This window comes from Periplaneta americana, chromosome 8 (genome assembly GCF_040183065.1).
Source record: "Periplaneta americana isolate PAMFEO1 chromosome 8, P.americana_PAMFEO1_priV1, whole genome shotgun sequence".
Classification (NCBI taxonomy): Eukaryota; Metazoa; Arthropoda; class Insecta; order Blattodea; family Blattidae; genus Periplaneta; species Periplaneta americana.
The window spans coordinates 16,876,766-16,892,500 of record NC_091124.1 but is presented as its reverse complement, the minus strand read 5'-3'; the positions used below and the strand labels follow the sequence as shown (position 1 = coordinate 16,892,500).

At 35.4% G+C, this 15,735-nt stretch overlaps 1 protein-coding gene across 2 annotated transcripts in view; it reads left to right on the top strand.

Moving 5' to 3' along the window:
• Positions 1 to 15,735, top strand: part of nab (NGFI-A-binding protein homolog) — a 521,598-nt gene that overhangs the window by 482,801 nt on the left and 23,062 nt on the right. For both annotated transcript variants that reach the window (XM_069832484.1, XM_069832485.1), the window contains 5 exons: positions 3,357 to 3,490; positions 6,161 to 6,326; positions 10,641 to 10,852; positions 12,206 to 12,311; positions 13,060 to 13,167. In XM_069832484.1, the coding sequence (XP_069688585.1) occupies positions 3,357 to 3,490; positions 6,161 to 6,326; positions 10,641 to 10,852; positions 12,206 to 12,311; positions 13,060 to 13,167 (726 nt within the window). The remainder of the gene's footprint in view (positions 1 to 3,356; positions 3,491 to 6,160; positions 6,327 to 10,640; positions 10,853 to 12,205; positions 12,312 to 13,059; positions 13,168 to 15,735) is intronic.

The window sequence follows — 15,735 nt, the reverse complement described above, 5'->3', positions numbered from 1 at the left end:
AAAACAACATTAATGTTGTTCACACAAACCTTTGAAGCTATGATGGGATAAATGCCAGGAGTGAATACTGAAATGTTTTACAATGTCGGATCTCTGGAGAATAAGTTTCGTTGAACTCGGACGTTACGCGGCATCGCATTTTATCAGATGAAAAGCTAGCGGGCAGATAATAAACGACTTACTAATGTGAAAGGTTCTGGATTTAAAGGAATATCACATTGAGGGCAAAAATAACTATAGAAGAAAGATAAAAGAGCAGGTTTCCATCTACAATAAATTATTGTCGTTTCATTTATTCCGTACTGCGTTCAGTTTCAGCTGTTGATGAACTGATCACGAACTGGAAGATCAAGGGTTCAGTTTCAGGTGGAGGCGGGAACTCAAGAAGCATCAGAATTCTCTCTTTTTCGCCCAACCTTCCTTTGCTACTCATTCTCCTTCTCCACATACATTGCTTGTAGGAGAAAGCCAATATTTACCTACTTAGATAATGTAATATGCGGAGCAAGTCTTCTGCATCATGTTTACAGCAGTAGAGCATGAAAGTCAAGGAATATTATGGACATCAAAAAGTCGATCAAACGGGAATGAGTATTTAAGGGTTTTTAATTCATTATAAAAAGTGAATCTGCTACAACGTTAATACAAATGAATTTTATTTCCTAGAATATATTTATAAAATAAATAAGAAATAAACAAGTAAGTAAATAAATAAGTAAATAAATAATGAAATGGGTAATTAAATAAGTAAATAAATAAATAACGAAAAAAATAAATAATTAAATGGGTTAATAAATAAGTAAATAAATGAGCTAATAAGTGAGTAAATAAGTGAGTAAGTAAATAAATAAGTAAATAAAGAATGAACTATATAAAGAAAGAAGTAAATAAAGAAGTAAACGAGTAAATAAGTATGTAAAAGAGTAGATAGGTAAGTAAACGAGTAGATAAGTAAGTAAACGAGTAGATAAATAAGTAAACGAGTAAATAAATAAGTAAAAGAGTAAATGAATAAGTAAGTAAACGAGTAAATGAATAAGTAAATAAATGAGTAAATAAGTAAATAAATAGGCAAGTAAATAAGTATGTAAATAATGAGTAGGTAAATAAATAAATAACTAAATAAATAAGTAAATAAGTACGTAAATTAATAATTAAATAAGTAATTAAATAATGAAAAAATAAATAATTAAATGAGTTAATAAATAAGTAAATAAATGAGTTAATAAGTGAGTAAATAAGTGAGTAAGTAAATAAATAAGTAAATAAAGAATGAACTATATAAAGAAGGAAGTAAATAAAGAAGTAAACGAGTAAATAAGTATGTAAACGAGTAAATAGGTAAGTAAACGAGTAGATAAATAAGTAAAAGAGTAAATGAATAAGTAAGTAAACGAGTAAATGAATAAGTAAATAAATGAGTAAATAAGTAAATAAATAAGTAGGCAAGTAAATAAGTATGTAAATAATAAGTAGGTAAATAAATAACTAAATAAATAAGTAAATAAGTACGTAAATTAATAATTAAATAAGTAAATAAATAATGAAATAAATAAATAATTAAATAAGTTAATAAATAAGTAAATAAATTAGTTAATAAGTGAGTAAATAAGAAAATAAACAAGTAAATAATGAAGTATATACATAAGGAAGTAAATAAAAAATAAACGAGTAAATAAGTAAGTAAACGACTAGATAAGTAAGTAAACGAGTAGATAAATAAGTAAACGAGTAAATAAATAAATAAACGAGTAAATAAATAAGTAAAAGAGTAAATGAATAAGTAAGCGAGTAAATAAATAAATAAACGAGTAAATAAATAAGTAAAAGAGTAAATGAATAAGTAAACGAATAAATAAATAAATAAATAAACGAGTAAATAAATAAGTAAAAGAGTAAATGAATAAGTAAGTAAACGAGTAAATAAATAAATAAACGAGTAAATAAATAAGTAAAAGAGTAAATGAATAAGTAAACGAGTAAATAAATAAATAAACGAGTAAATAAACGTGTAAATAAATAAGTAAATAAACGTGTAAATAAATAAGTAAAAGAGTAAATGAATAAGTAAGTAAACGAGTAAATAAATAAATAAACGAGTAAATAAATAAATAAACGAGTAAATAAACGAGTAAATAAATAAGTAAAAGAGTAAATGAATAAGTAAGTAAACGAGTAAATAAATAAATAAACGAGTAAATAAACGAGTAAATAAATAAGTAAAAGAGTAAATGAATAAGTAAGTAAACGAGTAAATAAATAAATAAACGAGTAAATAAACGTGTAAATAAATAAGTAAATAAACGAGTAAATAAACGTGTAAATAAAGAAGTAAATAAACGAATAATTAAATAAGTAAATAACCGAGTAAATAAATAAGTAAATAAATGAGTAAATAAGTAGGTAAGTAAATAAGTATGTAAATAAGTAGGTAAATAAATAAATAACTAAATAAATAAGTAAATAAGTACGTAAATTAATAATTAAATAAGTTAATGAATGAATGAATAAGTTAATAAATAAATAAATGTTACCTTTAACTCTTCAGTAATATCCTTTACATTTGCGTCGTTTTCAAGGCGTTGAATCTTATTTACTTTGTCAGAAATACTCAGACATGAACGTGTTTGTGACACGGCGCCTTAGGCTTGGATTCTCGTCACAACAGACCACGTTGTACTGTTTTCTGCTTTCTTTGTACTCAAACGCATTCTACTAGATCGGGGGAGCAGTGTACCTCTATGTCCATCTCTCTCTACTTTCCTTTCTCTCTCCCTCACTTTCTCTTTCTCCTTCCATTTCTCTTCCCGCCTTTCTCTCTTCCCTGTCTCTCTCTCCCTTAGTTTCTCTTTCTATGTTCATTATGCTCCTCAGTTGTAGTAACAGAGCTCATGTTTACCTACCTGTCACTTCATACATGCAGATTAATGATGTTGATGATAGCTGCAAGTAATAAATTCCTACTGAAAAATGTACTAAGAGAAAAAATGTAGGTATATATGAATTTATTTTTTAACTTTATCTGTTGCGTTGTTGAATATAGATATTGTTTGAAAGAGCAGGTTTTGTACATTTTTTAACCAAAATAAAAATTGGGATTTACCCCCTCAAAATCCCCATCTATTGTCCTCATAATCCCTAATATTCTCTATTTCTAGTAGTTGTTTCGTTCCTTTGTTCGTTCTTACCATGTCTTCTACTTCATTTCATACGTTTGTCTTGTCTGTGCTTCTGAGCTCAGACACTTCCAGCTGTTTCCTTGATCTTTCGTCATGAGAATCTGTTATCCGATTTTGAATTTAGTACAAAACATTACGAACTGATGCACGACCAAATGATTCCTGCATGTGTTGCAGGTGTCCGTGAACGAGGCCGCTGCGCAGATCTGCCGCTTCATGCCGGCCCTCCTCACCAGGCGCGACGAGCTGTTCCCGCTCGCTCGACAGGTGGTGCGCGACTCTGGGTACCACTACTCCAAGGGCCACTCCAAGTAAGTCCTTACAGGCCTCGCTAGGATTGCAGATCTGCACTTACTAAATGCCTACAATGATAACTTTGCAAAAGTTCTTTCACCGCACCATCCTGTGACGAATACCAGGGGCCTATTTCACGAAAGTAGGCCTACGAATTACAAATGTACACATTTACGTTCCTGTAATATGTAATAATATGTATTTATTCACACTGCAAATGGGTACATACTTGGTGGCAGTGGTAACTAATTACACTCAATAACGACAATTAATAATAAACACAGTTTTTAAAAATTACATTTAATACTTACTTACTTACTTACTTACTTACTTACTTACTTACTTACTTACTTACTTACTTACTTACTTACTTACTTACTTACTTACTTACTTACTGGCTTTTAAGGAACCCGGAGGTTCATTGCAGCCCTCACATAAGCCCGCCATTGGTCCCTATCCTGAGCAAGATTAATCCAGTCTCTACCATCATATCCTACCTCCCTCAAATCCATTTTAATATTATCTTCCCATCTACGTCTCGGCCTCCCCAAAGGTCTTTTGCCCTCCGGTCTCCCAACTAACACTCTATATCCATTTCTGGATTCGCCCATACGTGCGACATGTCCTGCCCATCTCAAACGTCTGGATTTAATGTTCCTAATTATGTCAGATGAAGTATACAATGGGTGCAGCTCTGTGTATTACATTTAATAATACTAATAATAATAAATTCTAATAATAATTAATAGTAATAATAATAATAATAATAATAATAAAAGGTAAAGGTAAAAGGTATCCCCGTAACATGCCATGAAGGCACTTGGGGGGGCATGGAGGTAGAGCCCCATGCTTTCCATGACCTCGGCACTAGAATGAGGTGCTGTGGTCGGCACCACGCTCTGACCGCCTTTTACCCCCGGGAAAGTCCCGGTACTCAATTTTATAGGAGGCTGAGTGAACCTCGGGGCCATTCTGAAAGTTCGGCAACAAGAAAAAATCCTATCACCACCTGGAATCGAACCCCGGATCTTTCAGTCCGTAACCAGCTGCTCTACCAACTGAGTAATAATAATAATAATAATAATAATAATAATAATAATAATAATAATAATAATAATAATAATGAGCATCTCAAATTAAATGAAGCACAATCACTTAAAATAACATTTAAAGTAAATCTAATTTGTATCTTAACCCAAAGTTCGAACTAAACCCCACGAGTAAGATATGTTCATCCATGCACAAGTACCTTTCAGCACTACACTCATTTCGCTGTCAACTCACTCACTGCACTAGAACTGCGACACATTTCACTGATACTATCCTGATTTCACTAGCACTTCAAAAACATTTTGCTGTTCAAATACTTTGCACTACCACTACAAACCTATAAACTATAAAACTTCACTGACACAAACACACTTCACTTACATCACACTTCACTGACACAACACACTTCTTCACTGATACAACACTTCAAATAACAAAACATCAATTACACCCTTTAAGTAGTGTGCATAATGTACTACCTTCTATTAGTAAAGTCCTTAAGCCTAGCTGCAGATTACAGTGTTAATATACTTTTATACTTCTAAAAATCTTATGAATGCAATTTCTATATGCAATCGTATTATATAGGCCTAAATGCCAATAAAAGGATAAGGTATTAAATCTATTTGTTTATAGCAATATATGTATTTGGAAACCTAAATACTTACGTGTTTTTATTCATGACTAAAGTTTCTCTAATCTATTAAGGCTACAACAAGAATATGTTTTATTTAAACATTTAGTATCATCAGTTCGCATTAATCAATTGAGCTTAAGTGAGAAATTGTGCATCTAAGTATTTCCAAATCGTTTTTCTTACATGTTTACATACAATTAGGTATGTAATGCATTTAATCCGAATTCGTTGGTTGTGTTGACGTTAGACTGCGTGTTATTCTTCTCATTGTGTTAGAGAGACAACTGGAATTTCGAGCTTGAGGGAGGTGGTTGCCGCGTGTTGCATGGCCTTCGTGCCGGTCGCTCGCCGCTCAGTCGACCTAAATGATGTAAGCGAATACTCCGTATGTCTTGTACGTGGTATCGTAATCATTAGAATAATAAAAATTTAGAAATAACTTAAATTATTGAAAGAAATAAACTTGCACCGATACTGTGGTGGGGTGTATGAAACCCCAGAAAGAAAGGCGTCTGCACTGTTCAACGGTTGAACTTCAACTAACGGCTCATATGACAAAGCAAACTAGAAGAAATAATGTGAAGGTACAGAGAGGCTCAATTTGCCATCGCAAACCTCCTAGTCAGAAATTGGTGCAACATATGAACTTGGAGTTTTCTTATCACAGTAACGCAGGGTTAAGGATACAGAGCTTGAACTGATATGAAAGACTAAGAATTTGCATAAAAGCCTAATGCCTAGAGTTTTAGAACAATGTTCACAGGGCTAACGGCTTCGAAGCTGGGTACCTGGTTCTAATGAAGTGCACTGGTAGCAATCTAAAACATGGGGGCATGAGATAATTACTCTGCCTGCCATTAAAATTCACTTCACCTAAATCCCTAAGGTAAAAAAAAAAAAAGTTAGAACAATCTCCTAACATCTACTTTATGTTATTACATGATGATAATGTAAGATCATGTCATTATTCCGTTGTTGACGAACCGTTCCTTGTCGGCAGCCTGTCGACCTGTTTCAGAACGCACTCTGGTATGGGTCGCGGCGGCTACAACAACGGCGATGACGTCGTCAGCAAGAGGCCAAGATTGGAGGGCGTCCCGCCTTCCTTGTCACCGTCCTCCAGCGACTTCCTCGACATGGATCCTCAACAGCGGCTCCGGAGACAGGTGAGTATTTTGTTAATGCAAGTTATCTTGAACCTTCTGAGCGGGGACAGAGGGGCAGAGGGAAGGAAGCGCGTAACGCGGGTGGAGCCAACTGAGTTGTTTGCGCATGCTCCGCAGCATAATCTCTTGTCAAGAAACATAGAGCTATTTCCTTCACTGCGTACCAGTAGTGTTACCATGGAGCAGCAACCACAGGGTAGTTATTATGGTGAAATCACACCACCGCGAGAAAAAGTAACGCTGTTATCCATAGCCGAGAAAGAGAAATTATCGCAAATATAATAAAATTAAGCGTTGCGAGGAGGAAAAATTAAACAAATATTTCCTGGAACCTCTTGCTAAGGAATATGAGAGAGCGGCTAAATACTCTGGCAAAAGTATTAGTTCCGTGAAGAGAATTAAGAATAATATTGAATTACAACCGAATGAACCTCACACTACTCGGGAAAGAATAGTTATGTAATGTTTAGAAATTATTGCTATAATAGTTATGTACAATAGTGTGTGTACTGTGAACGACATAATGAATTACTATTGTAAGTTATTATTTTCTTGTAGTTCTACTAAACATATTATTTCATTCCAGAATTAGGACTTGTGTAAAGTTGAAGTGGACGACTTCGATCAACACGTTATTCGGGATACAATCGAAGAATTCTATCGTGTTCAGAAAGTAGTACATAGTCTACGATTAAGAAGATAATTCCGAATGGATGATGCCATTGACGAAATAATTAATTTTGGAACAAGCGATGATGGCAGCAATGATAGGGATATGGATTGTGTATAATTGTAAATCAATGTAAATTCAAATAATAAGCCTGTAAAATATTGTTATAAGAATATGTACATATTAGCTGAAGGTGTAAGTCATGCAGGCCTATATAATGTATAGAAGTAGCTGTAGTAACTCCTCCATTGCCGGTCCCCAGCCCGGATGAGAGAGGAGTGTACACACGATTATATTTAAATACTTACTCATTACAGGTTAATTAAAGCTTGCTACGAAACTATGTTCTCCTCTCAAAACCGGAGTATCGAGAGAAGATGATGTCTGTATTGAACCAAGTTCTTTTACAGTAGAGAGCCGTAAGGTAAAAGAACCAACGTTTTCTGAAAAGAGTCACGTTACCCGAGGGAGGGGCATCCTTGCCGTGCCGTTATGTTGATGAGTACACGCCGTACCGAGCAGTTCCAAAGACAGACTTAGGGGATGTAAGGTTCAAGATAACTTGCAATGACAGTATGTGTGTGATGAACTGCACAAGCTTCTGATCGACAACCAAGATGTTACTATTATTTGAAAGAGTTGGGTAGAACGTACAGTCTAAGAAAAACGTTTTGTCACACAGCAGTGCTGCTCATCGGAGTGACTACTACCGCGGAGGAATCGGAGATTACGAATAAAGCTCTCCACCGGTGATCTCCGGTACTATCGTAGGTGGAACAGGGGACATACGGAGGGCTGCGGGGGTTCGGAGCGAAGCGACAGTTAGCTCAAGGACGACCATCGCGTAAGGACTGACGGTAGTTGTGAGTGGAATAAAATGGCACAAAATCGGATATCCGTCGCATGGAAATTCTTTAATTTAGTTGAATGTAATAATAAAGTCGCATATCGTAAGCTTTGTGAGCGAATTTACTCTAAGGGTGGTGGAACTTCGAATGTGTTAGACCATTTGAAGCGATCGCACAAACGCGAACTTGATGAAAACAATTACGCAAAACATTTGATACGATTTCTTTTTAAATTGTTTTAGTGCTATTGTTCCCAAAGGCCAACAGTATATGAAAAAGTCTTGAAATTTCTATAAAACGTAACTTTCGAGGCAATAAAAAACATATGAAATATTTAAAAGACGACTTGAATTAGGCCCTATATTTTGCTGTTTAGACAACTTGAGTTATATTTTACTGTTTGGATTAAAATATTGAGTTTCTGAACGAAACTAAAGAAACATTTGGTAATAATATAATTACAATTATTCTTAAGTTGATATCCGCTTATATTTTTATTACAGAGAAAGAGTGGTGCGTTTTAGAAGAGGCAGTTCAAATACTGACACCCTTTAACACAATAATCACAGTTCTGTCCGGTGAAGAATCTGAATAAATTATGTTGGACAGTAAATTTTAATCCATTGATAGCCCACGTTTCTTGTGTTCCATTCTGAAGCTCCCTCAATATATTTTACGTTAAACTAAACTGATTAGAATAATAATTGACAAACACTACAGTATAAATGTTTACATTAGCTACTGAAAAGCTTTGCTTCTGCGTTAGTTTTGCAGTTAGATTGAATGTTATTAATTTGATCAGTGACATAAAACTAATACGCCTTTCCACATATACTATGAATTTTAAAACTAGAAAAAAATCTGTCAGCTAACGTAGCACTTCAAGCAAAACAATAAAAAAAAAAAAGAGCCGAAGATTTTTTTTTTATTTTACTTGGTTATTTAACGACGCTGTATCAACTACGAGGTTATTTAGCGTCGATGGGATTGGTGATAGCGAGAAGAGGCCGAGGATTCGCCATAGATTACCTGACATTTGCCTTATGGTTGGGGAAAATCTCGGGAAAAACCCAACCAGGTAATCAGCCCAAGTGGGAATCGAACCCGCGCCCGAACGCAACTCAGAATCGCAGGCAAGCGCCTTAGCCGACTGAGCTACGCCGGTGGCTAAGAGCCGAAGAAAGAGAGAGAGATTAACATAAAAGAGAGATTAAACAACAACAAATTACAACTTATTTTAAAAGATACGCGGACGTCAGCGGACTCGAATCACTACCTGATCCGATTAAAGGAATGCTCAGCGGAAAGTGTATGTCTGGCCACAGCACATATACAACCTGCGCGGCATCAATCGGAGATAATCCGGAGGTTTCCGATTGAAAGCGCGCAAACAACTTCTCCGGAGAAAACCTAATCATGAGCAGCACTATCACACAGATACTTTATAAGTACCATACCAAAAAGGAGGCATTGTGCATCGTTAGAGGATGAGCTACCTAATTCACAAGAGAACGACTAGTTAAGGTAATAACATTAGTTTTGTTGTTGTATGTCTGATCATGCGCACTGCCTCCTTTCTGAGACATAAAGTATCTTTGCAACCAAACTTTTTCCTAAGACTGTCAAAGAAAAATGCTGTACACAAACACATCCATGGTTTAACTCACAGGCGTTTCGTTTTCTGCTTCTTCTTCAGTAATATGCATATTGTAACATATTTTGAGTTAATTGAAACTAAACACGCATAGTACTGTCCTTTCATTTTTGCATAACTGTGGTCAAATTTTTTTTTTTTTTCATTTGTACTATAAATTGATGCTGATGATTTTTTCTCATTATTTTTAGCTTTATATTTGATAAAAGATTTTATAAGGTGTAATATACCCCAAATTCTACCTCTTATCAGAAATATGTGATAAAATATTTTGTGCGAGATCGTGCGTATTTGCTTGTTTTCCGCACAGAACCAATACGCGGTAAGTGTGAAATACCACATTCAGTATTCCCAACGTAACACACATAACAATTTCCCTCTTCTTACCGCTTAAGCGCGACATTCATTTTACTGCTTTAGGCTTTTAACATATTATTTTTAGAGACGTTTAACATAGTAATAATTATAAATTGGAAACTTACCACTGCAATTGCACCTAAATTGCAATGTTAATTATTGTTTTTAAATATTTGCAAAAATTAAGTAAAGTCTACTACTCCACGAAACTTATTGCATTCCTGATACAAGTAACATTAAGGAAGCCGTGAAAAAATCAACAAGATTCCAGATGCCGATGTTATTACTGCAATATGTTATATAAATAATATTGTTAAAATATTAAAATGAAAAATAAATCATTACATAACCTTACCGTTTGTTTTAAGTTCGCATTTATAGACTGGGGGGGGGGGGACAGACGTATATCACGGCCTGCTGGGGTATAGTAAACACAGAAAACATTTTATAGCAAGAATGTTGAAGAAAGATATTTTGGTTTTCCGAAGTTACCGTCATTAAACAGAAACCAACATGGAGATTTTATTGCAACTAATTAGAAATTCGTCTTTCAGGTATGTAATAAACGATCTTCGCACAAAATAATGTACGATACACGAGCGGTATGTTTGTTTTATGTTCTCGGAAATTAAAAAAGCTCAACTACGTTTCGCTTTTTCAATCTTTTCCTCAAACATGAAAACGTCAACATACCGCTCTTGTAACGTATATTACTATTATTATATTCTGTGTCAAAGAACTTTGATACCAGCCTAAGACAGTGGGGAAAATATTTGTATATACAGGAGCGGCTAGAGCAGATCGCTGACGAGTTGAGGACGCTGGGAGAGCGGACGGAGGAGCTGGTGCTGGCGGCGCAGCAAGTACGAGACCTCAACGACTACCAGGCGCTGCACACGCTACAGCAGCAGTTGGAGCTGCTGCAGGGCAAGCAGACACAGCTGCTCATGGAGCAGAGCGACCTCATGAAGCAGCAGCAGCCCCACTCCACGCCCAGGTGAACAACCCTATTGACACACTCACTGTTAATATGTGATTCCTCTTATAAATAGACTCTGTCGTGAGATTAATTGGAGCTGCTGCAGACACAGCTGCTCATTAAGCAGAGCGACCTCATGAAATAGCAGCAGCCCCACTCCTCTTATAACGGGAGTCTTTCGTGAGATTTCATATAAAAGTAAATTCGTTTAAGATGCTATTTTGGATAAAAAGAACTTCATGAAGTAGCAGCAGCAGTACTACCACTTTACGTCCAGGTGAATGAAACTATGGATATATTCATGCTTAGTATATAATCACATAAAGAATGATTCAATTTTAAAGGACGGGGGAAAGTGGTAATTGACGAAATTATTGAACAAACAAATAATTTTAAGTACCTCGGATGTGACCTCGCTATACAAATGAATATGGATCTATAAAATAATGTATAAAAATACAAGGTAATAAACGGATGTACTAATATATACTTAGAAAATATGAGAAAAGAAGTAAATTTGAGATTACACACCATAATTTCCAAAATGTTTGCATTCCCCTATGCCTTGGAAGTAACGAAACCAAGTATTTTGCAGGCTTCTATTATATTCACTTAAATGTACTTGGCATCGGAAAGAGTTGCAATGCATCCATCCCAAAAAGACTCTATTTTCTTAGGCATTGCTGCTGTGAGACACCATGCACTCTGACTATGAAATCACCCACCATTGGTCTGTCACCTTTCCCCACAGTTCAGCTGTCGTGTGACTCCTGACGCACATGACGTCATTAAAAAATCGTTTCCAGAGATCGGCTGGTTGGCGAGTTGGTATAGCGCTGGCCTTCTATGCCCAAGGTTGCGGGTTCAATCCCGGGATAGGTCGATGGCATTTAAGTGTGCTTAAAATGCGACAGGCTCATGTCAGTAGATTTACTGGCATGTAAAAGAACTCCTACGGGACAAAATTCCGGTACATCCGGCGACGCTGATATAACCTCTGCAGTTGCGAGCGTCGTTAAATAAAACATAACATAACATCCAGAGATCGGAAACAACCCTCTGTATTTGGACAGATTTTCCTTGGTACTCAACTTTGACCAGCACGACGCCTGCTCTAATTCTCTTGCCTCTAACTATAAAATTCACTTCGACGTACAAAAAAAAATTAGCATTCATATTATTGAGATATCCACCTATAAACCTGCAAAATTTCAGATCCCTAGCACATCTAGATCATGGTGAGGGTAAGAACTTTTTTAATACCCCTCGTATTATTGTAAGTAAAATACGTTACATGTCAAAAATAACCACGAAATGTCTGTCCTATAAGAGGATAAAATCTGAGACACTGTTTGTTCATTGTTGTGGCAGGTATTACAGGAGAGGGAGGATGTCGTCGTGCTTTGACTCGGAGCGGCCGGACACGGACGACACGGACTCCCAGTTCTCCTTCAGCAACGCCAGCTCTCCGTCACAGGTAATAGGCTGCCAACAAGTTGATATGAATTAAATATAGCTTTGAACTGGAGGATTGGTGTGGTGCTAGAGACGTTACGATGGTATCAATACAGGGCTCCTACAAAAGACTCTCCTGTTTCGAATATTATAATTTACGTTCTATGAATAAGCGTTGTAAAATAACCAAGTAAGGCAAGAGCCACTTCTTTCCGGAACTCTAGGTGTTCTTTCGAAGTTTTCCCATGAAGCTCCCGATGAAGTTCCAAATTCCTACAACAGCCATATTCACTGCATTTGCTAGAGTGACAACGGCATTGCCATTACGTCAGTAATCAAAAGTTCCCCTCTCCGATTTCTTCAGCGTCTGAGATGGTGTAAGCGAGCAGTAGTCAATCCTTACAATTAACTATTAAAGAATGTAACCACAAATTTTACTAGCAACATATTGCTTCTCTTTCATTTCACATGACTCGGTACGGCCCGGTCACTAGTAGCGAGCATAGTTGGCGCTGCTCTACCACATCCATTCTCCAGTTGTTGCTAGGTGCCTTTTTTTATTTTTCTTTTCAAATTAAGTTTCTTTAGTGGGTCGGTGCTTCCTAGTGTGAGACAAGGGGCCTATAAGCATCAAACTCTATAAAACTAATGTCGGTTCCATTATCCTTTGCAAGGATATCGGGAAAAGGTGTGCCTTACCAGATGTCTTCTCCTCAGACTTTCTCATTCATGTCGTTCACTGAAGATATGTTTTCTCGTGTGAACTGCAGGAAGTGGGCGACTCCAGAGACTCGACGGCAACTCGCGATGGTGTGACAGAAGGCAATGGCACAGTAGACGTTAAGGGTGGCCGCAGTCCCTGCAAGATCTCAAAACAGGTATGAAGGCATCTGCAGGGAGGCGTCGTGGTGCAGTGTTCGGGATTACTTTGATCTAACATCTATTACAAAGGGCAGAAATTAATTTTTACTAACCAAATATCTCAGTATCTAATTAATGAGGTTGTGGGAATGAGCAAGGTTTTGTCTCTATGCTCCGAGCAGTGTTTGGGTCCTCCGGTATAGTTCTGAAAATAATAATAATAATAATAATAATAATAATAATAATAATAATAATAATAATACAACTTACAAATGGCTTTTAAGGAACCCGAAGGTTCATTGCCGCCCTCACATAAGCCCGCCATCGGTCCCTATCCTGTGCAAGATTAATCCAGTCTCTATCATCATACCCCACCTCCCTCAAATCCATTTTAATATTATCCTCCCATCTACGTCTCGGCCTCCCTAAAGGTCTTTTTCCCTCCGGTCTCCCAACTAACACTCTATATGCATTTCTGGATTCGCCCATACGTGCTACATGCCCTGCCCATCTCAAACGTCTGGATTTAATGCTCCTAATTATGTAAGGTGAACAATACAATGCGTGCAGTTCTGTGTTGTGTAACTTTCTCCATTCTCCTGCAACTTCATCCCTCTTAGCCCCAAATATTTTCCTAAGAACCTTATTCTCAAACACCCTTAACCTATGTTCCTCTCTCAGAGTGAGAGTCCAAGTTTCACAACCATACAGAACAACCGGTAATATAACTGGTTTATAAATTCTAACTTTCAGATTTTTGGACAGCAGACTGGATGATAAGAGCTTCTCAACCGAATAATAACACGCATTTCCCATATTTATTCTGCGTTTAATTTCCTCCCGAGTGTCATTTATATTTGTTACTGTTGCTCCAAGATATTTGAATTTTTCCACCTCTTCGAAGGATAAATCTCCAATTTTTATATTTCCATTTCGTACAATACTCTGGTCACAATAATAATAATAATAATAATAATAATAATAATAATAATAATAATAATAATAATAATAATAATAATATTTTCTTTTTGTAATTAATACTTACATTTTCTACTAATCCTCCCCTTTTTTAAAACATTCCTCTAGTTTTTTTTACATATTAAACGAATCTCACAATCATACAATCATTATTTTCATCATCATAACTATCTTCATCCTAAGTTAATTTCCATAATCACAATCTTTATAAATATACGTAACTTATCATAATCATCAAGATCATCATCGTGAACATTATCATCTTTATCTCAATCAAATTATTTATGAGGCTTATAATAATAATAATAATAATAATAATAATAATAATAATAATAATCTTTACTAGCTTATAATCGTAAACTTCAGGATAACCATAACCTTCATAATAATAATCAATAATCTTTGTCATATAATCATAATATTCACTGTAATTATGTCATAAACATCATACCAGTAGTCATTATCTTCATCACAATCATAATTCATTCCGTAATCATAATCTTCAACATAACTACAACCTTCATAATAATTCTGCAATGCTTGGGAAAAGTGACATAAGTCAGTTTCCACAAAAATGTTTTATTAGTTTATTGACAACTTACGGAACATCTGCTCGCTTGGGAAAAGAGACATAAGTATTTCTCCCATTACAATAATTCATATAGAAGAAAATCAAATCGACATAAACCAGTGTGAAGACAGTTTTTTCCTTCTCCTGTAAAATTAATATTTTTACTTGTGCTACTTTTCTGTAGTGCTCGGGAAAATTGGCACAAGTAAAAAATATAATCATAATCATAACCATCATTATAATCATAATATCCATCTTAATCAAAACTGAAACCTATTGATGATAATCATATTCTTCATAATCATAATATTCAGTGTCATAATATTGTCATCTCATAATCTTCATTTTCTTCGTATTTTTCTTCTGCTTCATCTTCATTATCCACACCATTCTCAATATTTTTAAACTTTCCGCATAATTCTACACAACCACTACTATTGTCATCATTTTTAAGGTGGACTCAAACTGTTCGGATCGTAGATCATCTATTCATATCTTTCTTGGGCAGCTTACATTTTCTGTATTATAGCTTATCCATATTTCATAGCTTGTTGGGGTACACTCTATGATTTATTGCTGAAAGGCTTAACTGATAATTGGGCCAATATAATTTCCTTTAATTTATTATAACATGTTTTTTTTTCTTTCTTGAGCAGTAATATTGCTGACGCTGTGTCTTTTGATCGAGGAAGTACACGATTCTGAAAGGAACGAGATGTCTCATGAAAACCTAACCTACAACAACTAATGGAATTTGTGTACAACAGAAAATGCTAACCACTGCTGATTTCTTAGACATTTATTCTGCGTTTCATTATTTTGAGTGATTTTCAGATGGGATTGTATCACTGCTGTGGACTGCTGCGAATCTGGACATAATTGAGTAATTTACACGTAGTCACTCCTGTATTTTTATCAGTGGCGTAGCGTCAATGTAAGCTAAAAAGCTTAGCTTCCCCAGTTAATAATAATTTCATAATAAACCTGCAGTTTATGGAGAAAATTATTTATTAATTTTAATAGAATTTATATTTAC